This window comes from Lonchura striata, chromosome 4A (genome assembly GCF_050655825.1).
Source record: "Lonchura striata isolate lonStrDom1 chromosome 4A, ASM5065582v1, whole genome shotgun sequence".
Taxonomy (NCBI): domain Eukaryota; kingdom Metazoa; phylum Chordata; class Aves; order Passeriformes; family Estrildidae; genus Lonchura; species Lonchura striata.
In genome coordinates this window covers 16,510,401-16,533,966 of record NC_140742.1, presented here as the reverse complement: position 1 = coordinate 16,533,966, position 23,566 = coordinate 16,510,401, and the positions used below count along the sequence as shown (strand labels likewise).

General features: G+C 46.1%; 1 protein-coding gene across 3 annotated transcripts in view; it reads right to left on the bottom strand.

The window, feature by feature from the left end:
• The window catches only part of LOC110467886 (vascular endothelial growth factor receptor kdr-like), a 124,613-nt gene that overhangs the window by 8,501 nt on the left and 92,546 nt on the right, over positions 1 to 23,566 (bottom strand). The window contains exons 18-29 of one of the 3 annotated variants that reach the window (XM_077786582.2): positions 23,200 to 23,304; positions 20,949 to 21,062; positions 17,916 to 18,004; positions 16,471 to 16,636; positions 15,850 to 15,947; positions 14,347 to 14,469; positions 14,141 to 14,252; positions 9,561 to 9,660; positions 8,949 to 9,054; positions 7,727 to 7,851; positions 7,412 to 7,490; positions 4,783 to 4,877 (exon numbers count right to left, since the gene is read on the bottom strand). In XM_077786582.2, coding sequence (XP_077642708.2) covers positions 4,783 to 4,877; positions 7,412 to 7,490; positions 7,727 to 7,851; positions 8,949 to 9,054; positions 9,561 to 9,660; positions 14,141 to 14,252; positions 14,347 to 14,469; positions 15,850 to 15,947; positions 16,471 to 16,636; positions 17,916 to 18,004; positions 20,949 to 21,062; positions 23,200 to 23,304 — 1,312 coding nt within the window. Of the gene's footprint in view, positions 1 to 4,782; positions 4,878 to 7,411; positions 7,491 to 7,726; positions 7,852 to 8,948; positions 9,055 to 9,560; positions 9,661 to 14,140; positions 14,253 to 14,346; positions 14,470 to 15,849; positions 15,948 to 16,470; positions 16,637 to 17,915; positions 18,005 to 20,948; positions 21,066 to 23,199; positions 23,305 to 23,566 lie in introns of all 3 variants that reach the window. The other 2 variants (XM_077786581.2, XM_085570745.1) reach the window with 2 other exon arrangements.

The following is a 23,566-nucleotide window of genomic DNA, read 5'->3' as shown; positions in this document are numbered from 1 at the left end:
ATGAACTAATTTCATGAAAATCTGGCCATTTTTTGGTTCTGGGCCTCTCCTGAGCTGGCACTGCCCTGCCCACCAGGTGTTTTCTTCACTGCTCTGCTGTGCCTGACCCCACAGTGCTGCAGGAACCCACCAGAGACAAGTGGATAAATCAGTTTGGATAAATCTGCTCTGGGCTGGACCTGTCCCAGCCCAGGTTCCCCTGTCAGTGCTCCCAGCATGGCCCAGCACTGAGGAGCAGTGGGAATCCCACAACATTCAGCTGGGGTTCAGCTGCCCACTGACCCAAACTTGTCACAAATTGCAGTGACCACCCTGAGAACTCGTTTGTCCTTGCACAAAATGCCCTATTTGGGAACACAGCCTGAATATTAAATAATTTTCCACAAACTTCTTTGTTTTCTGAAGGCACCAAAGTTGTTTGGAAGATAGCACAGTGGATAATCCTGCAGTAGCTTGAAGGCCTGAGTGACCTACTGAGGCTTTTTCTTCCTACTGTACAAAACCAGAGATTTTGGAGGTAGAAAAATACTGAAAACATCAAAGAGCTGGGAAACCATTAGTGGAGATGTTTATTTTATGTGAAAAGGAGACAGTTTCTGTTAATCTCCATTTTGGGGTCAATGACTTGAAGAAGACTGTGGAGAAAGAAGGATGGCTGCAAGAAAATCACCCTGAGCAAAGGGGGATTCCAGCCCCAAGTGCAGCAGCTCCTCTTGCTCTGCAATAAAAAACCCAAGTATTTTGCTCTCAGTAGGAAAAACGAATGGACTTTTCTGTCCATGTAGGAAACCTGGCCATGTTCAGAAGCTGTGTTTAGGGAAAGATGAGAAATTGGGCTGATTGCTGCCAAGTAGAGCAGTTTGTCTCACGACTACCTCTCCTAATAACATGTAGGAACTTCAGGGCTTTGTAGGAGCTTTCAAAGGTGTTTAATAAGGCTCAGAGTAAGAGTGGTTATCTTTTATTTTATTTTTTCAGCAATTAAAGAAATAAAAGGGTTATTTTTTTTTCCTCCTAATAGCTATGACTGATTCACAGTTTGCTTTAATATATTTTCAACTGAGTGCTGTGCAGGAGGAATTTCATCCTGGGCTCCCCTCTGGCACACCAGTGCATCAGTATTCTGCTGGCAAGGAGAACTCAAGGGGTTGAGCACAGGAATTCATTGTTTGGAAGCACTTTCAAACACAAAGTGCAGGTAATAAAGTTTTCCCAGGCCAAAGCCACCCTCGTGTACCCTCACATGTGCAGCCAGGCTGCTCAGCTGTCCCTGTCCAAAGGCAGTGGGATGGAAAACACTGCAGTCAAATCCACAGCTTCTCACAATTCCCCTTCTAGTCCTTGCTACTCTAAGCACAGTGCATAAACCTTGAAAAAAAGTGGTTTACGTAACTCCTGAGTAGCTACTCATTCCAAGTTCTAGTTTGGAGGCCTCAGGTCAGGTAACAGTGAAAGATGCTGCATGGCACAATAATAAATATATTTATTATTTCTGAGCTCCATTCTGTCCTGGAGCAAACAGATTTCCATGCCCTGTTTCTCTGAGAAGGTGAGAAAGGATTCCAGCCCAATCCTAGCTGTATTTTTGTTGTGTTCTGTGTGTTTGGACATGAATGCCTGCTGTTGCTGAGCAAAATCCATTATTTCAGTGTTGCTGCCTTGCCTTAGGCCCAGCTTGTTTTGGCAAAGGCAAAGCCCTCAGTGCTGGGATGTGGGTGCAGCATCCAGAGCCCAGAGAGGATCAGCTGAGCCTCAGCTGATCTTGTGGACCTGGGCCAGAACCAGATCAGGGATTTCTGAGCAACAGAGGATGATTGGGTTTGGGGGGAGAAGGGGAAGAGCTGCGGGAGGACAACTGAGCAGATACCAAACCTTTTGTCATCTTAATAACTTGATCATAGAGTCTCTGGGAGGGTTTTAAAGCAGTGCTTGGCAGTAACCTGAAAATACTGTGAGATGGAAGCTGACACCAGTCAGCCCAGCATTGAATCCCCTGTGCTCCCTGTGCTTCCCTGAATGCTGATTCCAGTGTTGTTATCCCAGCCAATCTTTCCCTCTCTCACTGCAGCTACTGCTGTGACTTTCTACTTCAGCAGCATAAAATACTCAGAACTTTCCTGCTCTATTTTAGTAGGAGGAAAAGCTCAGGCTTGGTTGGTCCAGCCTAACAGTGACCCCAAGCCCAGAGTATCAGATTCATCCTCTCTAAACTCTTGACACTGACACTCCATGGTGTGTGTTGTTGGCAAATTTTAAACTCAACAGAGGAGTGAATGCAGGATAAATAAACAGTGAGATTTTGGCAAAAATAATAAATGCAGCCACCCTGGTTTAGAAAACATGCTAAGCCTTTGAACAGTTTTGCTTTAGAAAAGAAAGACTTTGAAAAGGATCCAGGGTAAATGTTTTTGATAGAGACAGATACACCATTAACAAGGGTGACTTTATCTCCCCTGTTAAACCCACACTCCCTTCTGACCCCTCTAGATTATTCCCCAGGCTTTGAGCCTTGTTTGTCCACTTGTCAATGCAGGAGCACCCAGGGGTGTCCTGTCCTCAAACCAGAGGGCTTTGGGCTGCTCTGCACTGTTGGAGCTGCTCTTTGTGCCAAGGAGGGTCTGCAAGATTAAAAAAAAAAAGCTGACAAAAAAGCTTTCTCAGCTGGAGCTCAAACTCTCAGGGAAGGATGTGGCCAGGGAGAGCCACACATCTGTGGGTGCCATGGCAGCAGAAGACAACAGCTCAGCTTGGTGCAGGCTCTGCTGGGATGGTCTGCAGGGTCTGCCTGGCACAGAAAGGCTCAGCAACCTCGTGCTGGATGGAATCCTCATGGAAGTGTTGAGTGGAAGTGGGGAGAGCCCAGGCGTGGGGTCAGTTGGGGATTCACTGCCCCCACAGAGCCTGAGTCACTCCCAGTGACCCTGATGGCAGTTCAGAAGGTTTTCCTGGAAATCTCTAAAGAACAGGCTGTTGTGAAATTTTTGTGTTTCCACATCTGGCTGGATGTTGACTCTTCACATTTTCAGGAGAAAGCCTAGAAGGGGCAGAGAGGGAACCTTCCTCTGCCAACCCCTTATCCAGACAGGAGAAATGCAGTAGAGAAAGGCTGTCAGGGGTGAGTGACAGAAATCCTCAGAGGGATAAATCCCACCAGGGAGGCTGCTGGATTTGTGTCAGTGTGACATCATGCAGGAAAGAGGTGAATCAGCCCAGGTGAAGCATCACAGTAATGCAGCTCCTGACATTTGAGCTCCTGTTTTTTGAGCTGATGCCATTTGGTCTCCATAGCAATGGATTGTGCTGGCAGGAATGCTCTGGGTGTGTGTAGGGGATAAAAACATGGAAATGGATCAGGATCTCTGCTAATCCCACCAGGTCCAGCCCTGGGACACTTCTACAGGCAAAACACTGCTGGGCAACAACATTCCTGAGGCCACACTGCCATCCAGCACAATCCATAGCATTCTAATGTTCCTGTTAGTGTTGTCCACCTTTCCTTAGGAAATCTCCCTTTTCCTCCTCTCCTTTTCCCTTTTTCTCCTTTCCTTCTCCCTTTTCCTCCTTTCCTTCTCCCTTTTCCTCCTTTCCTGCCTTCAAACTTCAGGGAATTGATGCTTCTAAGGCATCAAAAGACAAGGCAAGCCCTTTCCATCTGCTTTTCCCTCTGAGTGAGAGTCAGCCTGTCCAGAACTGCCACACTCTGACCATGCCCTCTCCTGGGAACTCTCCCAGAATATCCAGAAGTGCACCAGGATTCTTTGCATCCCTCATTTCTCTTTAATGCAGAAAAGGGGTGACTTGGTGTAGAGCAAGCAACTGCTCTGCTGGGAAAGGTCATGGAGTTCCTCAGCACAGAGAGAGCTCATACAAATCTCAGTAGGTTTCAGAGAAAACTCTAGGCAAGTAGTAATTAGCTTAATTAACTGAATAGACAAGGAATTAATTTCTACATAATAATAATTTTTTAAATATTTTGGGCAGCTATTCTTTGAAATTCCACATGTTGACATTTGAATCAGTAAAATGGGTTCCTGTTAGGAAAGTGGAGAAGTTTTTCACTACTGGGTCACCTCTGCCTGTGTGGTTGTTACTGACATATGAAGAACTGTGAGCAAAAAGCTAAAAACCTGCTTTCAGTCTTCTGTATTGTACTTTGAGTGGATAAACATACAGCAAACCCTGTCCCAGCCTCTGTTGGTAAACCAGGTGTGAACAACACCACCCAGGGATTACAGGGGTGCTGGGATTTAGGGAATTCTCTGCAGCTCTGTCTCAGAGTGATGATGAAGCAAGTGCAGCAATCAGGGCTCTGGTAAAGGCACTGCTGTGCAGTATTTGGACTGCTCTTTGCTATGCACAAGCATTTTAAGTTTACTCACATCCCATGAGCTGCAAAGATGCCACTCCTTCTGCCTGACTTAAATATACACACTGGTATAATTACAAATGTCACCTTTTGCATTAATGAATCCAGTTCTTCAAATTCTGCTCCATCACTAAGAGACAACACTGGGGAGGCAGTGAACAAACAGCTAAATTACACCTCTATATTCTCATTTTTTCCTCCTATCATCTCCCATTTGTAGAATCTGCCACCCCTTGATCTTAAAACACATTAGCAAGGTTTTCTGGTTGTGGGGCTGAAATTCAGAGTTCATCTCCTCTTAGCTTGCCTGGATATTCAGAGGTTTCCTTTTGGCAGCAGAAACAAAACTGCATATTTCAAAAGCATTTCTCTAAAAGGAAGGAGTGTCTGAAAAAGAAATCCCCCAGAGTACTCACGCCAGAGCCATGATCCCATAGGGCCAGGAACGGATTTCCAACCTCTTGGGGCTTTTGATCTCATCTGAGGTCAGTACCATCCCACTGTCAGACTCCTGAGGAGCAAAAGGAAGGGAACATCAGGGATATCTGGAACCTGGGACTGCTGTAGGAGCCACCAATCCTTCAGAATATTCTTTTATCAAGGCCTATGTTATCAGTTTTTATCCAAGTGTTCCTGATAATGTTGCTCTGTAGCCTGGGAACATTTCCCTTGTTTTTATGACATTAAAGTTTTTGATCTGTATTTCCAAAGAGCACCCTTAAATTGAAGAGATCAAAAAATAATTTGACATTTTCAAATTTGAAACTGATATTAAGCATGACATATGGGCACCATGTTTGTAGGATAGCTGAGATATGAATAGACTGAGATTCATAAAGAATATATCCAATAATTCTGGCTGGGTTCCTCCAAGGAAAAGCTCCTTAAATACCCACTGGAAATACACAATTAGAAACACTGGGATTTGAAGGAAGTGAAGTTCATCAGCATTTTGCAAATGCAAGTGCTTTGTAAAGATAGCTGTTCCTGGCCTTTATGGGTTTTTTTATGAGCTGTCCAACAAAACTCTCTTGATTAAAGTTGGGGTTGTGCTTCTGCTGCACTTAGAGCTCAGTCTCGAGTCTCTAGTTAAACTTTGTGCTAAGTTTATACAAGTACACAGACATCACAATCCTCATTTTAAGTTATTTAATAATGTTAAATGTTCTGTGTTTCTTTGCATTTGAAATATTTTGTGATGCTGGAAAGTTTGCACATCTGTGCATTTGTCAGAACAAAGACAGCAAAAGCCCTCAACATAGAAGAGAAATTCTACTTAGTCTTATTTTGACAGTCAAACTGATCAAGATATAAAAAATAATCTCATCGAACAATAAATAACAAGAAAAAGACTTTTTATACAAGCTCTGGTCATCTATCAGTTGTTAATAAGATCAGTTTATAAGTGAGTTTATGAAGTATAAATTGAAATCCTGAATTAATGAGGTCTGTCAAACCCTCAGTAAAACCCAGTTTGTCTCTGGATTTTATCTTGACTGTTTCCCCTTCAAACACATGGTCTAGGAACAGTTTATCTGAGGGCTGCTCTGCATTTTGCTTACACCTCTCTGGTAAAAGAATCTCCACAGAGATTGCAGATAATTGCACAATGGCAGGAAGGTGTGGTGGAGCACTTGGATAGTTTTGGGCAGCTCTTTGAAATAATGACCTAATGACTATTCAGGGTTGATAATTAAGAAAACTTCAATAACCAAAGTACACTGACTTTGTCCAAAGCAGATCACACACTGATTTAGAAGTTCCTTGCTGAAACATCATGTTCATTCCTGATCTGTTGATGTATTATCACCCTTTTTGGAAACTTTTACTCCCTCGTGTAAAGGCTTATTTGAAAATGCCACAAACAGGGAGCTCTTAGGCAGGTAATGCTCCTGCTGGCAGCAATAATCTCTTCAGACTGCACTGATCTAGCAAATGTCTGTGTGTGATTCACAGGGACAGATTTTATCCTGCAAGAGGAAAGATGCAGGAACCAGGGAAAATTCTAAGCCTTCTGATCCCTGAGATACCCTGATAAAGAGGCAGAAATTCCATCTGGGAAAATACAAGGCAATAATGGGCCTCAGTTTGTGCTCAGCAGAGAACAAATGAGAAATAGGCCGTGTTGGACAAGGACATGAAATATTTCCAGGACAGGTTGGAGCTGGAGACTTGAGCCTTCCCAAGGGAGCTGCTCTGAGGAATGGCTCTGTCCAAGAGGGACTCTTGTCAGGAGGATTCCTGAGGGATTGAGGCTTTCTCCCTAAACTTTGATCCCCCTGGAGCCTTTGTGCATTGCAGAGGTCCCTCCTTAGGGACACAGAAGGTGCCATTGGGGCAGCAGTGGGGACAACACATGGAGTTGCAGCCAGGGGCTGCCTGCACCACAGAGGGAATTCAGGAGTTGTTCTCGAGGATTCTCTTAAATAAGAAAATCCAACCCACAACTTCAGAGGAAGCCAACAAGAAGAACCCTCACTCTGTAACAAAGGAAGCCTTTGTTTTCTCCTGGAGCAAAAATTAAACCCTTTAACACTTTCCCACCCTGCAATGTCATTAAACTGGCAGTAAATGTACTCACCTGCAGTAAGGAAAATCCAGGGTTAAAGCCCTTTGTGGGACTCAAGATCAGGATCTTGAATCCTGTTCTTGTCAACCCAGAACTGAACACCTTCACCAAGTGATTGGCTGTCTTGGCCAGCCAGAATGTGTTCTGGACATTTCCCTCCAAGAGCTTAATTTCAATGAGCTGCCACTTTCTTGTGGTGGAAAAACATATTGAAATATGTCGTATAAAGCCCCTTACCCTGATGAAAGCCAGGGCAATCGCACGTGAGCTTCTCTTTTTAAATTGTTTGTTAAGAGAAATGCAGGTCCCTCTTTGTTGTCACACAGCCCTGGGTGTGAGATGCCACAGCTAAATCTTCTGTCTGATTTAAAGTTCTCTCCTAGCAAACAGGTTCCAAAAGTTCTAATGAGTGTTTCTGATGCTGCTGATGAGTGATCTGTGAACCTGCTGGGGAAGGATGCAGTCACCTTTCTTACCTCATGCATCACTTTCTCCTTTTCCACTGGCACCTCATCAAATGTCTTCACACTCAGGGGTCTCTTCTTGCTGTTGTTACTGAAAGCAGGAAAGTCAAGGGGTCAGCATAAAGCCCAGGCAGATTCTGCACCCATTGTAGCTCAGTTACCTCCTCACACAGTCCAGTTTCCTGGACCACTTCTCTTTTGTCACCTCCTGCATCTAATAACCAACATCCTGACAAACTTGTCTGATTCTTTCACCAGCCATATTAAGGGAGGACACCAGCCAGTGAAATGTTTCTTTCCCCCATACCCTGTATCTGCTTTTCTCACCCAGTTTCTACTGCACTCCAGCGATTCACTCCATTGTTCAAGTTTTCTTCCACTGGGCAGGTTTTGGAGTTGGATTCTCCATCAGGACACAAGGTGATGTTCAATGGAATGTAGTCTTTGCCATCCTATGAAATTGAAAACAGAAAAGCGCATGAAGCTGGTAAAGTTCATTTTGTGCTGCATCTCAGATGTGAGAGGTTACTGTATCCTACAGAGCTTTGTGATGAGAAAGGACTAAATTGTGTTTTAACTTGACCGTGATTTTTGCTCAAGGTGATTATCCTGTTCCTCACACCCTGTGGAAGTGATGGAAGTTAGAATGCACACTTCATCCAAGATCTGCTATGTAGGAGGCTTTGTGAGGAAGCTGGGACACTTTGGGAGCCCTGTGATGTGGGATGGCTGAACATGGGCTCAGATATTCCAGTCCAGGTCAGAAGCAATGGCCCATGTACTGCTTGGTTTTGTTCAGCTTGGGATCTTGTGAAGAGCCAGGCCTTTAAATGGAGCCTGGAAGGATTTAATTTCTTGTCCTTCTCAGGAATTGCTGCTGCACATGGTAATGAGCTCTGCATTGTCATTACCCCCCTGCAGCAATCCTCAGGAATGACTCTGCCTTCAGCTCCTGAAACAATTTGTCCAAATTTCCCTGTGTTTCTTTTTGTTTTTAATTTTGAGAAGCAGTTAAGTGCCCTATTCCCTTATCATGATTTTTATGTCTCCTCAATTTACTTTGGTTATAGAATCAAACTCACAAGCTCTTCATATTGCAGACTGAGTCCTCTTCAACTCAGCTCCACTAAATTTGTTTACAAACAGGAAAGAGCTGGAGGAGAGTGTTTGATTTCTTCTTCAATTAAATTGACAATTGCATAACTGATCTGGTTGTTTTTACCAAAGAAGAAAATGACTGGTTTAACTAGTATAAAATTAATCATTACATATCTGACTTTCTGTGCTTTAAGCTGCATAATTGCAAAGCTCCCAAGAGCACTGGTGAACATAAACTTGGAAATGAGAGACAAAGTTCAGGAGGTGAAGAAAAACAGAAGTAAAGTTAACATCTGAGTGGTTAACATTGTCTTTACTCATCCCAGCAGGCATTTTCGTAGTGAGCTGTGCTAGGAAGTGAAATATTATATTGGTGTTTAATAATCCTGCCCATGCACACAGGTGTCCACCCAAATCCACATCTCTTGCAGAGGGGCTGGCCCTGCTGTACCTGCTGCACGTTGGCCTGAAGGAGATCCCCCAGGCGCTCCACCAGCTCGGTGAACGTTGGCCTCTCCGTGGGGACCCCATGCCAGCAGTCTAGCATTGTCTGGTAGCTGCAGGAAAAAAAACAGGGATTAGGAATAGGAAAGGATGGGAGCTTTATTCCCAAACTTTCATTCCCCTGGTGCTTGGTTTGTGGGTCTTTGAATTAAAAGAGGTTCAGATCTCCACATGCTGAAGTTCTGTTTTAGTTTCCATGTGGGATGCTTTTTGCTTCCATATTCCTACCTTGGCTGTGCCTGGAGGATTTTGGTTTTCACTCAGCTTAGAGTCTGACTCCTGGGCCCTGCTGATGCTGTTTTAAGTACTGCTTATGGGTACTGGGTTTCTGTCACAGTCTGGGTTCCATGAGCTCCAGCTGACATGGGGCACCTGATCATCTTGTTGGCAAAGGTCAGGCTGACTTGGGCTGTCCTTAGCATTAGTCTGACACTCAAAATATACTCAATCACAGCTTTACTGAACATCAAATACCCAGCTGTGGTCTCCCCCTGCTCCCCACTTCAACACAATCTCTCCTGTGAGGTGCACAGCTCCCAGAAGCTCCAGCAGCTCTTACATTTCGGGAGTGGAATACTCTGGAGATCTCATCCGGGTCCCTTCCTTGAGCCGCCGGCAGAAATCCTCATCTATCTGCACCCCAGGGTATGGAGAGGCACCTGGTGGGAGAAATGACAGGGCTTCAGCATGGTCCAGTCCCTGTGTCCCAGCCCAGGGGATGTCTGCTGAGCATTCAATGTCACCCAGAGGCTGGCAGTAGCAGGAGCTCGAGTGAAGGAGTTGCAGTCACTCAAAATCTGCATTTTTTGTTTGGAAACCTGCTACAGATTCACTCTGTCCCTTCAGAGGTTTCAATCATGCTGTCTCCTCTGCATTTGTGATACAGTCAGGACCACTCCAAGGTAAAATAGGGCAGAGGAGAAATAAACTTTATTAGTTTAAGACTTTAAAGTATCTCTTGGACAGTGGTAGAAAAGTTCCAGCTCATTCAGTGGGTTTCTTGGTACTTTCCAAACTGTTACCCTATTTGTCCTGCATTGAGTGGATACACATGGAATGAGTAATTCCTGTTCATCCTTCATTGCCTTAGAACCCCTGAGCATGTGCAGAGGGGGCTGTGGGCACCTGGTTCAATCCCATGTGTGGAATTGCTTCTCTCCTGGTTCACCATCTGCTGGGTATGCATTATCCTACAGGGAAGACTCCCTTGACAGTGACCTTCCAGCTTTTCAGCCTTGTTTTCTTTCCTGACTGTGTGTGCAATGCTGTTTACCTTGAGTGCCACTCAGTTGTTGGCTGAATCCTGGCAGGACAGTTTGTGGCAACTGGAATTGCATTGCAGAGGTTGAATACTGTGAAGGAGCTTTTTGTTAACTCCCACAAAAGTCTGGGAGAGTGCTCTGGCATCTGAGTAATCCAGAACTCACAGGTAAAATTCAGAAGAAGTCTAAGCTGAAATTTAAAATGTTACTGAACCTACAGAGGATAAAGTGAAAAGATTTATAACTTCCCTCCCTCCCTCTCCCTTAAGCCAATGCTTCCTGTGCAGCACAACCCTTGTCTTGGACATTTTGGCATCCCAGAGGCTGGATGATGAATTTGGAAACAATTTCATCAAGTCTTACATGGGAGATTGAATGGAATCTGTATCCAGCCCTCGAGGAATCTGTGTATGATTTACTGTCTATAACATTCCTGCATATTTCCTGCAAACACCATCATGTGCCGTGCACTTGGGGGCACAATGAGAACAGCAGAAATCTTTTGGATAAAGCACTGAAGAAGGGGCCAAAATGTGGCTGCTTCCAGAATTGTTCTACTCCGTGAACCTGACTGCTCAGTGGGCAGGACCTGCACTGGGGAACCAAGATCCCAGCACTGCCTGAGGAGGAATCTCAGCACAAATGGGCTCCCAGGACATCCAGAGCCCAGGGATGCTTATCCACAGCACTTCTGAATTTCCTGGATGTGCAAGTACCAGAGCAAAGGACTGACAGTGTTTCCTGGAGTTATGTAAGCTGGAGACAGGTAGCACCATCATTTCTGCTTTATACCCAGATTTTCCTTCCCAGTCTTGCCTGTGGCCTGTCATTATGCTCCGAGTAACCTGGGAATTAACTGTTCATCTCACAGATGGAGAATCCCACTTGCTCTCACAATCTGAGCTCTCTCTCTCTCTGGTTTCATCACAGATCAGATCAACTGCAAGATGTGGGTGAGAGCAAATACAGGGAAGGTGAAGGATAACAGTGATAGGACAAGGAGTACAGGGACAAACTGAAAGAAGGGACATTTAGGTTAAATATTAGGATGAAATATTTCACTAGAGGGTGGTGAGGCTCTGGCACAGGCTGCCCAGGGGGTTATGGATGGCCCATCCCTGGCAGTGTTCCAAAGCAGGTTGGATAAAGCCTTGAGCAGCCTGGTTTAGTAGGAGGTGTCCTGCCCATGGCAGGAGGGGTTGGGACTAGGTCATCTTGAAGATCCATTCCAACCTCTGAACATTCCATAAGTCTATTACTTATTTTTGACTGCAGGATCTTTTGGTAATTTATATTTTGGCCAGTGCTGGCCTCCTACCAGCTGGAGGCAGCTCAGATCATAAAAGCAAGGAACTCCCCCACTTCCATTCAGCACTGTCTTTATCTGGACTATGGGATAAGTCTAATAACTTGGATTTGGAATGCTGAGACAGCTTAGGAGAAATGTAGGCTGGAACATATGGTGTAAGGCCTGCACATGGTGTTTTCCTTAGGGGAAATCTCATTCAAAATGCTCAAAGATGTGGCATGCATTGGATATGGGAGCCCTCTTTTGATCTTGGTTTTATTTTAGTGGGATAATGAGATGCTGATGTTACTACCAGGAACTGCTTGTTTACATAATTATCTCTGATTGCTTTTGGAACAGTGCACATTGAAATTCCAGGAGACACCAACATTCTGTACCATTAGTGATTTCAGAATGTGTTAAACACTGCTGACACTACCTGACATGAGGTGTTCTGACCCCACTGGGATAATTTAAAGCTCATTGCAAACTCAGTCCCAGATGGAAATTAATATTCCCTCAAGTCCTGATTTCCCTGTGTATCACCAAAGCAGATCCAGGCTGCCAGCCTTTCTGCAGTCAGCCTATTGTCCTTCACGACACAAACTACACTCTGCATTTTCTTAATCAGTATTTTTCCCTTTTTTAGAGGGTGCTCAGTCTGTGGGACCCAGTGAGAGCAGCAGCTGTAAATGGGAGCCAAAACACACCCTATGGCAACGACAAATAACTTCCATCTCGTGGCTCTCAATGATCTGTAAAACTTTTATATGACAGAATTCAATCAGTGACACAAATCCTTAATTAAATATTTATCATTTGAGCTGCAGATGTGAGCAGTGCCAAACCACAGGCATGCCTGGATGAGCTGGATGAAAAACCCTCTCAGAGAAAATGACTGATTTTGAGCCTGTGCCACCAACTGAAAAAGCAGTTTGTGATCTACGTCACAGCCAGGGCAGAGGCTGCTGCACGGGTGGCAGCCCCTGGAGCCATTTGGGAGATTCCAAATTCAGAAGGGGACAGTGCCAAGAAAGGGGCTAAAAGAACCCAGATAAACTGTTTTTTTAAAATATAGATTAAAAGAGAGGTGAATTTTACTGACTGGATTTTAATTTGTATTAGTGTTCAGTATTAAAGGCCATCTATTAAATTCTGTCAGGACCTTTGGGGGCGATACAAAGTTTGTTTCTGCAGTGCCCCTTGGATTCATCAGCATTCCATCCCTTTGGTTCCCAGTGGAGAGCCCTGTCCCTTGAGTGTGTCTGTAGATGCTGATGGTGAAGCATCTTCCTGATCTTCCTGAATAATCTGATAAAACCAGGGCATTCCTGGTGCTTCTGCAGCTTTGCCTTTCTGTGCTGTTTCTACACCTGCAGTGGGTGATGCTCTTACCCCAAAATAACAACACCCTAAAAAACAGGGCTGAGCCCAGGGAAAGCAGCAGTTGCCACTTGTTTCAACCACTCGAGTGTGAACTTTCTGCTTGGTGTGCAGATGTGGAGTAGGGAAAAGTCCAAATCAAAGACTTGGACTGAGCAGGTTACGATTTTGCAGCCAGCCCTAAGTAAAGATTAGGATAGAAACAGCTCCAGACTTTGCATTTTTCACTTGGCATCTTGAGCCCAATCATTAATTTCAACTGATCCATGAACCAAAGATAGAAGGAGATTAGAGTTTGCTTTAAAATCCAGCAGCTTAAGTTGACAATACTTCTTGTTTTCTTTTGTCTGCAAATGCTGATTAAAAAGCCAGAGCTGACATTCCTAAATTCCCTCAGGAAAACAAATCTTGCCCCTCTGCAAGTAGAATCTGAGAGCAGCACAGTCCAAGCGTCTGTAGGGCTGCTTGTGTAGGTCTCACAGCTTTATCTGCTGGACAATAACCAGGGCTCAGTGAGGCTGAGATTTCTAACAGCATCCTGGGATGAAATCTCGAGTACATAAAGAACATCATTATTATTCTTTTAGAAATGTTGTGGCTTGCAAATGATGCAGCCACAAGAGCCCACGTTCTACCCTTGGTCTGCTGCCAAAAGGGTTTTGGCTGAGCCCAGCACTGCTCCTTGCACCAACCCAACAGCAGCTGCTGCCAAGAGATTTTTCCTGCCTAGAAAAATCTTAAGATTTTGTGGGGTGGATGATCAAGCTGGGATAAAATATCATGTGGGCTCACATTGCATGGGCTACCAGCAGCAGCCAGGGTGCCCACAGCAAGGTGACTCTGCAGCTGTGAGGCTCCCTGAAGCAGGTGTGGTTTGATAGAAAACTTCTTCACTGCTCCACAAGAAATCTCCCACTCCTCCCAGCCACACAGGCTTGCATTTTATCTCTGGGCTCTGTTGCTTTCAGTGGGTACAAATGTTAGGTCCAGGATTTTGGATTTTTGATGCCTCTCCCCAGTGTTTTCATGTCCTTTGTCAGGTGGAGTTCTCATTGAAATTTGCTTTATTTTACACCTGGTCTGCACTATGTACTCGTTCTCAGTGAAACAGAAGCACTGCCCCAATGATCACCTTTTGTTAACAGTTTTTCTTAGCTAGGCAGCAATAAATTAGGGGGGAAAAAAAGGTTTTGAAACCATTCTTACCTAGAGAAAATATTTCCCACAGCAGCACTCCGAAAGACCACACGTCACTCTGCGTGGTGTAAATTTTGTCAAAAATAGCTTCTGGAGCCATCCACTTGAGTGGAAGCCGTGCCTAAAAGCCAGAGACACAACAGGTTGCCAGATCTGCTGTTTCTGATCTGCCCAAGCCCAGCCTGAGGGTAAGAGCTGAAGCTCCTTGCACTCACATCTCCCTTCCGTACGTAGTCGGGGTCTTTGTAAATATCCCTGGCGAGGCCGAAGTCACAGATCTTGACCACGTTGTTCTCGGACAGGAGGATGTTCCTGGCTGCCAAATCCCGGTGGATGCACTGCCAGGGAAGGACACAGCGTCACGGGGGGCTGGACAAGGAGCTCCTGCTCCAGCTGGAGGCAGGAGAGCTTCTTTGGGAACGGGGAAAGAAATGAACTGTGCTGGGAGCAGGTCAGAGGATGAGTGGGAATCTGCTCCAAATACACTGGGATATGCAAAAGAGGGAATAACTCAGGGAACTAGCCAACATTAGAGTCAGTTTTCTGATTTTTCTGTCTGAAATAACTTTTCAGTTACAACAAGGAAGAGAGTCTTATTTTCTCATTTTTCCCTAGGAAATTTTGGAGAGGCCAAAAAGCAGCTGCAGCTACATTTGCCAGTGCAGGTTCAGGAGGGTATGAGATGGGATAACCCTGCACAGGGTTTCTGGGGGCTTCCCTGGTGTGGGAAATGGATTTGTAAAGAATTCTCAAAACCTGACAGAAAGCTCACAGAGTCCTGTACATCTGTATGCAAACACTGAGATAAGGTGTGCTGGTTTAGGAAGGCCATGGAATAGATATGACATTGTTGAGAGAGAGAGACTGAGCAAGGAACAAGTTTCAAAAATGGCCTTGCAAAAAGATAAGATATTTTGGAGAATTAGAACTGTGAAAGATGCATTGTAGCAGACCACGTGTGGAAAAATACGTGGGGTAAAAATATAGGTGATTGGTGTTAGAAGAAACAGCAGCCTTGTGGGAAAAAGCTAATAGGCTGAAAAGCATTTATAAAGTATTGTAACCAGGAAATAGGTTAGCTTCTGATGGAAGGGTGTTGAGTTTTACATCTCTAGTGCCTCAGTATTCATTGAGACTAATAATAGAATAAAATCTTCTAAAATGCTTCTCAGCTGCCCCATCTCTATAAAAGCTGGGAAAACCCTGATAGCTGTGTGTGACTGAGGCTCAGTTGTGTTCACATTTGGTCTGCGGATTACGCTGAATTTACCTGAAAAGCTGTTCCACAGGGTACAAACTGCTTCCTGTTTATCCAAGCAGTGCTGACTCTGCTGACAGTCCCCAACACCTCTGACAAACTAAAGGAATAACTGGATAATCCCTCCTCATTTTCAGTAGTGGTGTTCACCACACTAAAAGGAGCTTTCTTTACAAGACCTTTCTGCATTTATTTATGAGGCAACTCCACAAATTGTCTCGGTTTCTGAGAACTTCACTTCTTCTATCTAAACCCTCCTGCTGCAGATGCCAGTCCCTGCAGCCAAGAAGATGATGAATGTTCCCCCACAACCCCTTCAGCGCTAATTACTGCTTAACCACCAGAGCTAACGTGATCTCCAGCACTCTAACAGAAGAGCAAAAAGCACATTTCTCAGACTCAAGAGGGTGTTTGGGTTTTTTCACATCAGATACTCTGCAAGAAGTCTGAATGAGCTCACTTTTCGGGAGGCGAGGAACTCCATGCCTTTTGCCACCTGGAAGCTGTAGCAAATCAGATCCTCCAGAGTCAAGGGCCTCTTGTACAGATCCTCAGCATCTAGGAGAGATCAGAGACGTGGCAAAACTCTGCAGCAACAGCTCCAGAGCTGGGTGGCACTGGTGCCACTTGTGTGCTGATGGTCCCAGCCCCACACCTGAGTGCTGGGTGTCTGCAGGGTTACATCTCTGGGTGAGCAACCACTGATCCAGAGGCAGAAGATCAGATGGTTAACAAAATTCCCTCATCCATTAGTCACTCATTCAGCTATGGGGAAAAAACACCTCAGGCTGGGAGTGAGGGAAACTTTATAGACAAGAGCCCAGGGACAGAGTGACCTCACAAGTCTGGTAAAACATTCCTATTTCTCCTCTCACTCAACAGGAGCAGCTTTTGTACACAATGCAAAGCTCTCTTATTGTGAGAAAGTGGGAGTGGGAACAGGCAAGAGGAAGAATTTGGGATTTCAGGAACAAGCCAAGCCATATAAGGGCTTGTAAAATGTGTGGCAGTGTGTGTGGCACTAGCCAAGTGACAGAAGTCTTTCCAATAAAAGATTTGGGATGAGGTAGCATTCTTTTACCTTCTTCATCATCTTCTGAGTCACTGTAACTCTTATCTTCAATAAATCCTGAGCTGGCAGAGCTGCCTGTGCTGGCCACACTCTCGAGGCGCCTCTTGATCAGTTCAGTCAAATCACTGTTGGACTCATCCAGACTCTTCTCTGCTTGGTCAGAGTTTTCCTGGGACTAGAAATGGCATAAACCTGATTTTTAGCTTTGTGTGATGCAATGCTTGAGGATTCAAAATATGTGACAGAATGGCATAAGGAGAAAGGGTCCTCTGAAGATGAGCATGTTTGAAAATTATGTTTCCTGAAGTGGGAATAAATAGGAAACTAGGCTTTATTAGTTCTGATTATAAATTAATAAAGCCTGGTTTCCTACTTATTCCTATTTATTATTCCCCTTTCACTGACAGCAATATTCCACATCAGAGTTAGCTGAAAGCTGGCTGGGTGAGACTGAGAGGTGAGCAGAGAGAGGCTGTAATTCTCTTGCTGTCTTAGGATGCTAAAAATCCCCTCAATCTTGTCATTCTTTTGCTGTCTTAGGATGCTAAAAATCCCCCAAGGTGAGTGCATGATGGGCATTGACGTGTCTGTGCTGGGGAATGAGGCACAACCAGCCCTCAACTCGTGGCAACAATGGTGAGAAAGAAATTCTGAGTGAGTGCACCAGGAAAATCTCCTTCACCCACACAAAGTCATGTACTTTGCTGCCTGCACACAATAGCTTTAACAATACTAATAATACTGCAGTCATCTGGGAAAATGGTCTTGGTGAGGCTGCAGTGTCTGGCAGGGCTGGGGTCACAGAGCTGGGTATTCATGAGGAGGAGTCACTCCCATCCCTCCCCAGCCCTGATTTCTACTCCTGTCCTGCTCCCATCCCAGCCCAGTCTGTGCTGGCACAGATGTTTGTGTGCATGCAAAGAGCTGTTTGGGAACCCAACCCTTTGGTTGGTTTTGATCTGGAGTATCCATGAGCCAGGCTGTTGTTACAGCACAGACTTCAGGGCTGGCACAGGGGAAGGGACAGAGGATGGAATGAGCAGATGGGGGAAGGATGAACTGCTTTCACTTGGGGCTTAGAAACAAAAATCCCCAAACCAGATTTGTATTTTGGGAGGGTTCACTTTCTCTTAGTTCAGTTAATGCCAGTTTTTCACTACTAGTTTGTTGCCCCCCTTGTTCTGGGAAGTGTCTCAGAAGTAATTCCTTCTCTTTCAAGTGCTCTGGAGTGTTTGGGTATTTGCAATTAATTCTTTAGGAGATGCTAGAAGAGGACAGCAGTGAGATCCTGCAGGGGAAAAAAATCCCTCTTCTTTCTTGTACAAATTAAAATGTGGAGAGAAATAAAGTGCCCATAGAAATATCCAGTTGCCTTGGTGCCAGTGCAGAGCAAATCCAGCTTTTGTCAGTGGTTGCTGATTCCCTGCCTTGTGACAGAAGTCTCATTTTCATACCTTGTATGCAATGAAATCTCCTCGTTTCCCTCGGAGATAGTTGGACAAATTTCCATATTTGCAATATTCCACTATGACCATTAAAGGACCTAAAAAAGTCAGTGAAAGTCAAATGAGTTTTGAAGCACCGTAAAGCACATAATTCTAATTTATCCCACCAAATCCTCTTCAAAATAAATGGCATTTCTGTTATACAGAGGAGGAAATGAGGAAACACAGGAGTGACACAACCAGTAGGGATGTGGAGAGAAGGGAACACATTCTTAGTTTTTCCCATTGGATGGTAACAGTTGGTATTTATTCCTAATTTATAAACAAGGAAATTCACGATGATCAACACAGTCCCAGATGCTGTTAAGGTTGGTTTGCTCTGCACATGGAGCAGTTTTCATTTTCTCTGCTGGCTTCACAATTGTTTGTTTTGGGTGGAGCTGATGCCACCAGAGGAAATCAAAGTATGCAGGGCCATAGACAGATCTAAATGAAAAGCTGCAAAAATACTCAGCCTGAAGTTTCTGAAAGCCTGGAAAGTGCTCTCACTTTCTTCTTTATCCCTCTACAAACAACTGTAGAGTCAGTGCTACTTTTACACAATTATGCAGGTTTTTAAGAGCTGCTTGAAATGCTTTTATATTGCAGTGTGAGGGAAGGGAAAAGCTGCATTCTGGACCTTTATTTTTTGTAATCATCAAATGTAAGATAAAGTGCATCCATGGGACTGGGATGTGGATAAACATGGAATATTATCAATGCCAAACACCGAGGCTTTCATGTCCAGAACCTTTTTCTCTGGAGGTCTCTGGTTCAGACTGAAGAGTTTGCACTTCAAAGGGGAAGTGCTGAGAGTTGCACTTGGCCTTGGGGAAGGAGCTCAGGAGGGTTCCTGCTGGAATTCCTGCATCCCCCCGGGCAGGAGCAGGGCTGCAGTCGGCTCCTGCTCCAGCATTGCATGGGAGAGCTCCAGGAGGGAACAGTGACCCCGGGACAGCGTGGGACAGGCAGAGGAGCAGCTTTTGGGAGCACAGAAAGGGAGATGCTGAATTCCTGCAGGCAGAACCGAGCCCGTGGTGTTCCCTGTGGATTCCTGCAGGTTCTGCACTTACACAGCTCTATGGCACTGCTGCCTTGAGTGCACACCTTGGGGCTCTCCAGGACCCCCAGTTCCTCTGCTGCAGCTGAAACGAGCCTCAAAACCTTGCAGTGGCTGCAAAACCACCAACCCCAAATCCCCAAATCTCAGTGCTTCCAGTGCTGACCCCAGAGCTCTGCTCAGCGCTGGCATCTGGCCGTGCTCAAGAGATTTGGCTCTGAAGAACCCAATATCCAATGTCCCTCATGGATGCCCTGAGGAAATGCAGATTCCAGAACAGCTTTAAAGCTCTGCTTAGTGATTTATTCACGGTTTTGAAACGCTTCCTAGACATGGCCTGCCCGTATTTTGTTCCCTCATTGTAAAGCACACACTGCATTAGTTCTGACTGCTGAACATCAGACACTCCGGCAAAGTGTTAAATTCTGCTATTTGATACCTTGTTAAAATAATGTATGTGCATACTTAATACCAGTCTCCATCAGGAATACAGGGTTACATAAAGCCTAACGGGGAGGGGGGAGCGCTGGAATTTCACAGGAGCTCGGATCAGCGTCTGCCTCTGGAGCTCCAGGCTGTTTTTCTTTAGTCTGCACTTGCACTGCTGGAGGAGAACAAAGCAGTGCCTGCCTCGAAGCTGCTCCATGCCCTGGGAGGTCCTGCTGCACCCCTCTGCCCCCGACTCTGCCCCCAAAGCTGTCCCAGGGCCTGGCAGGGAGGAGGGAGGGTCACCTCCCACCCAGGACGGGGCAGGAGGGAGAATGGCAAATTGAGGAACTCCCAGGAGAAAAAGTTTCTCAGAAACGGGACAGTCAGAGCCTCTGATCAGCCCTGAGGTGCGTCTTGCTGTGCAAGCAGAACTTGGGTTAAGAACCTTGGGTTAAGAACCACCGAGCCCTGTCCTGCCGCCAGGTTTGAGGCACGTGCTTGTCCTGAGCCCCCTCAGGGGAGCACGGGGGTGTCTCCAGCATTCCCAGTGTCCCAGCCCCTCTGCTCACACACCCAGCAAAGGCTCCTGGCTGCTGCATCTGAACCCCAAATCCCTCAGCTGGAGCTGCTGCCCCTTGCTCCCACACAAATTTTTGGGGTCTGGAGTGCTACAGTTCTTGGGAGCTCCCAGACCCCAGCAGTATCCTTGGCTGCTGGTTGCTGTTTCCTGAGGAACTGGAACCACCTTGCTGGAGGAAAGATTTCTTCCCTGGCACCCTCCCAGATCTCCCGCACTGAAATTTTCCTTTTCCCTCATGACTGGACAACAACTGTTGGATACTGATGGTGTTGGGGTCCCAAATGACCAGAGATCTGTGCACCATCTCTCTTGATTTCCCGCCTTCATTTCTGTCACTCTGGGGTTTCCCTTGCCCTCGGGTCACCTAAACCTGTTGGTTGAGGGTGGTTTTGAAGATTTTGGAGGTCAGCAGTGAGGAGTGGGATGTTTGAGTGACAAAGGTCTGACATTTATGGGACTTTGTATGATGCAGGGCCAGTCCTGCCAGCTCAGCCCCTGCTCCTGCTGCACCCAGGGCTGTCCCAGGCTTCCTGCCCACAGAGCAGAAACTGCTGTGTGGGAAAGAGGAGGTTCAGGGAGCCCAGCTCAGCCTGGAAAAGCACCTTCCTGATAAGGCAGGGAAGGAGAGGGAGAAGAAGCCTGGAAATGCCCACAGGGAGGAATTGGGCACCTCACTGCAATCCAATGTTCTCGTCCTTTCAATACCTCCAGACAGAACAGAGAGGTGACACCAGGTTGGAGGTGGGAGAGGTTCAGGAGCCCTGGGTGGGATGAGGCCACATCCCTCAGGAGCTGCAGCAGCTCTCCTGTGAGCAGAGAGCTGGAAATGCTGTACTTGCACTGACTGCACCACAGGCACTTCCAAACTGTCCAAATTCAAAAACATCTGAAAAGTGTTTTCTTTTTTGCTCCTGATTTACTGCAGAGTCCTCACCTCCAGCTTTGGTGCAGGCTCCCAGCAGGTTGACCACGTTCAGGTGATGTCCTATATGGATGAGTATCTTCAGCTCAGACATTAGAGCCTTGCATTCATTAGTAGTTGCACATTCTGCTTAAGATAAACAGGAAAAAAATCATCTTTACACAACAGGATATTTTCAACAGGACACAGCAAGATCCTGTTTATCCTCTGAAACAAAACCCACCCAGGTTCCTTGCAGTATCTGGGCTTTTCAGACTCTCACACAGATAATAATTCATCCGTTTCATTGTCTGCTGACCTTTATGAGTGGGATAACACTTTATCTTTTGGGTGACTCTTCCTTTCTTGAGCATGAGTTATGGAGGGTTATGGTCCCTTCCCCAAACCTGATCCCACAGAGCCTCTGCCAGGACTCAGATTTGCAAGCTTAGCAAAGCCAACCTCTGCAAGCCCCCACAGCTCACAGAACGTGTCCCTTCCTCTCTGCAGGACTCGGTTACAGTACCTCACAACTCTCCACTGCAGGTGAGGAGGAATCCACAGATCTGGAAGCTGTGTCCCAAAATGTCCCAGGAAACACACAGCATTACTAAAACTCAGGCCTGTAAGATCTTATTGACCCAAGAAATTAATTTTCTAAGATCTGTGTGTGAGCCATGAACTTGACAGGGGAGGCCCTGGCTGGCCAGTGACATTATTTTAAGGCAGGCACCCTCAGACCAGAAGGTTGTTCAGGTGCTGCTTTATCTTCCCAGCCTTGTCTCCAAAACTTCCCTTATGTATTTTAACAGGAGAGCTTTGGACTGTTTTCTTTGCCTTTGCATCATGTAAGATTTAAATATGAAGAAACAGTTATGCAATGAATCATTTGGTGTGACAGGTGTAACCTCTTTATCTGTTTGTAGAATTCCCCATCATCTTTCTCCAAACTGTGTCATAAAGAAGGAGCTATTCCAAGATTCCTTCAGTGTTTGGTGTGTCCATGGGTGGTATCACTCTTGGTGTCCCCTGGCACATGCTGGAAGATGCAGCCAGCTCAGAAGTGTTTCAGACAATTCTGCACATTGAATTTTAGCCTTTGATCCAGAGCATACTGCATGAAGATGGCAGAAATGCAGGCATCCCCAGAGCCTTTTTAATTCCCTGGATGGATTAACTGGCACTAGAGAATCTGCTTTATTCATGAAAGTGATGAATTATGGGCACGTTAGTTGGGGAGAGGCAGACCAGAGCAGGAGGCAGCTGCCTCCACGGGGGAGGGAGGTGTAAAATGAGGGAGAATCTGCCAAATATTGCTGAATATGTGCTGGCAGGGCAGAGCTGACATGAGCATCAGTTGGGAGGCGCCGCATGGAAGGGATGAAACCCCAGAGCTGTCCAGGGCAGCACGTTTTCATGGAGATGGAGATGGGAATGTCTGAATCAGGGACTTCTAGGGGATTTTAGGGGTCTGGAAATGGGCATGGAACAGAAAATATAACAGCAGGAGATAAAATGATCAGAAGGATGAAAATAGAGGGGGGAGACCAGACCTGAAGGAGGTCCAAAGAGGTGATAACTGAGTGTTTTTGTGATTTCAGAGAGATGGGAGTAGCAGAGCACCAGGAGAGGCAGCTGGCAGCAAAAGCCAAGTCCCGTGGCAGCAGTCACTTGCTGGTGGCATGGCAGGGGTTAATGGTGTCATGCAGCAGGATGGAGCCCTGAGGGCCACGGCAGCATGAGCTGAGCCCTTGGAGTCCCCCTCAGGAGCAGCCCCAAGCCCTGCCCAAGCAAGCAGCCTGTGGCTGATGGTTCACTGCTCGCTGTGTGCAGGCTCGGTGTGCAAGAACAGGCTCCGAGGTCCCTCCTTCCCTCCACCCAACGGGAAAGCTTCCCTTCATTTCAATAATTGCAAGCAAGATGTCTCTAATTTACTCCCCTGGCACTGGGTTTTTTTCCAGCCCCTTGAACTGTTCTACATCTGGCTAGGCTGGGATGGAAGGCTCAGCTCCAATTTTGGGCTATCTCATGTAATTACACTCTATAATCTGTTTCCCTCCTCACCCCACAGAGCTGGAAGCTGCTGTTGTCTTCCTTGAGGAATACCAGCCTCAATCAGCAGTGCAGCACGGAGCTGCTGTCATTTCCAACCCTTGCATCCCTCCAGGATGGCTGATCCCACATGGAAGCCCACTCCTTGCAGGACACAGCGAGCTGAGCTGTGGCCTCGCTGCCCCCAGCTCCCCTGAGCAGCGTGGGGAGGATCTCAGAGGGATTTTTGTACCTTTCAGCATTTTTACGGCAACTGTTTTGCAGGTTGAAGATTTATCAATGCCAAAAGCAGACGCCTCCACCACCTTCCCAAAAGCACCATGACCCAGAGTTTTACCTAGAGAAGCAAGAGTCGAGAGTGAGCCCAGCTGCACCAGCCAGGAGGGGACATGCAACCTCAGCTGTGCAGGAGAACCAGAGTGCACAGCCAGTCACAGCAGCCTGAGTCACATCCTGCAGCATATGGATACGCAGGGGTTCTATCCATATGGCCTGGATGCAATAGAGCACGGGAGAGAACAGAGGAGGGGGAATCACTGCACTCACCGAGAGCAGAGCTGACACCTACACGGATTGAGGGGAGAAACATTACCTGGGGC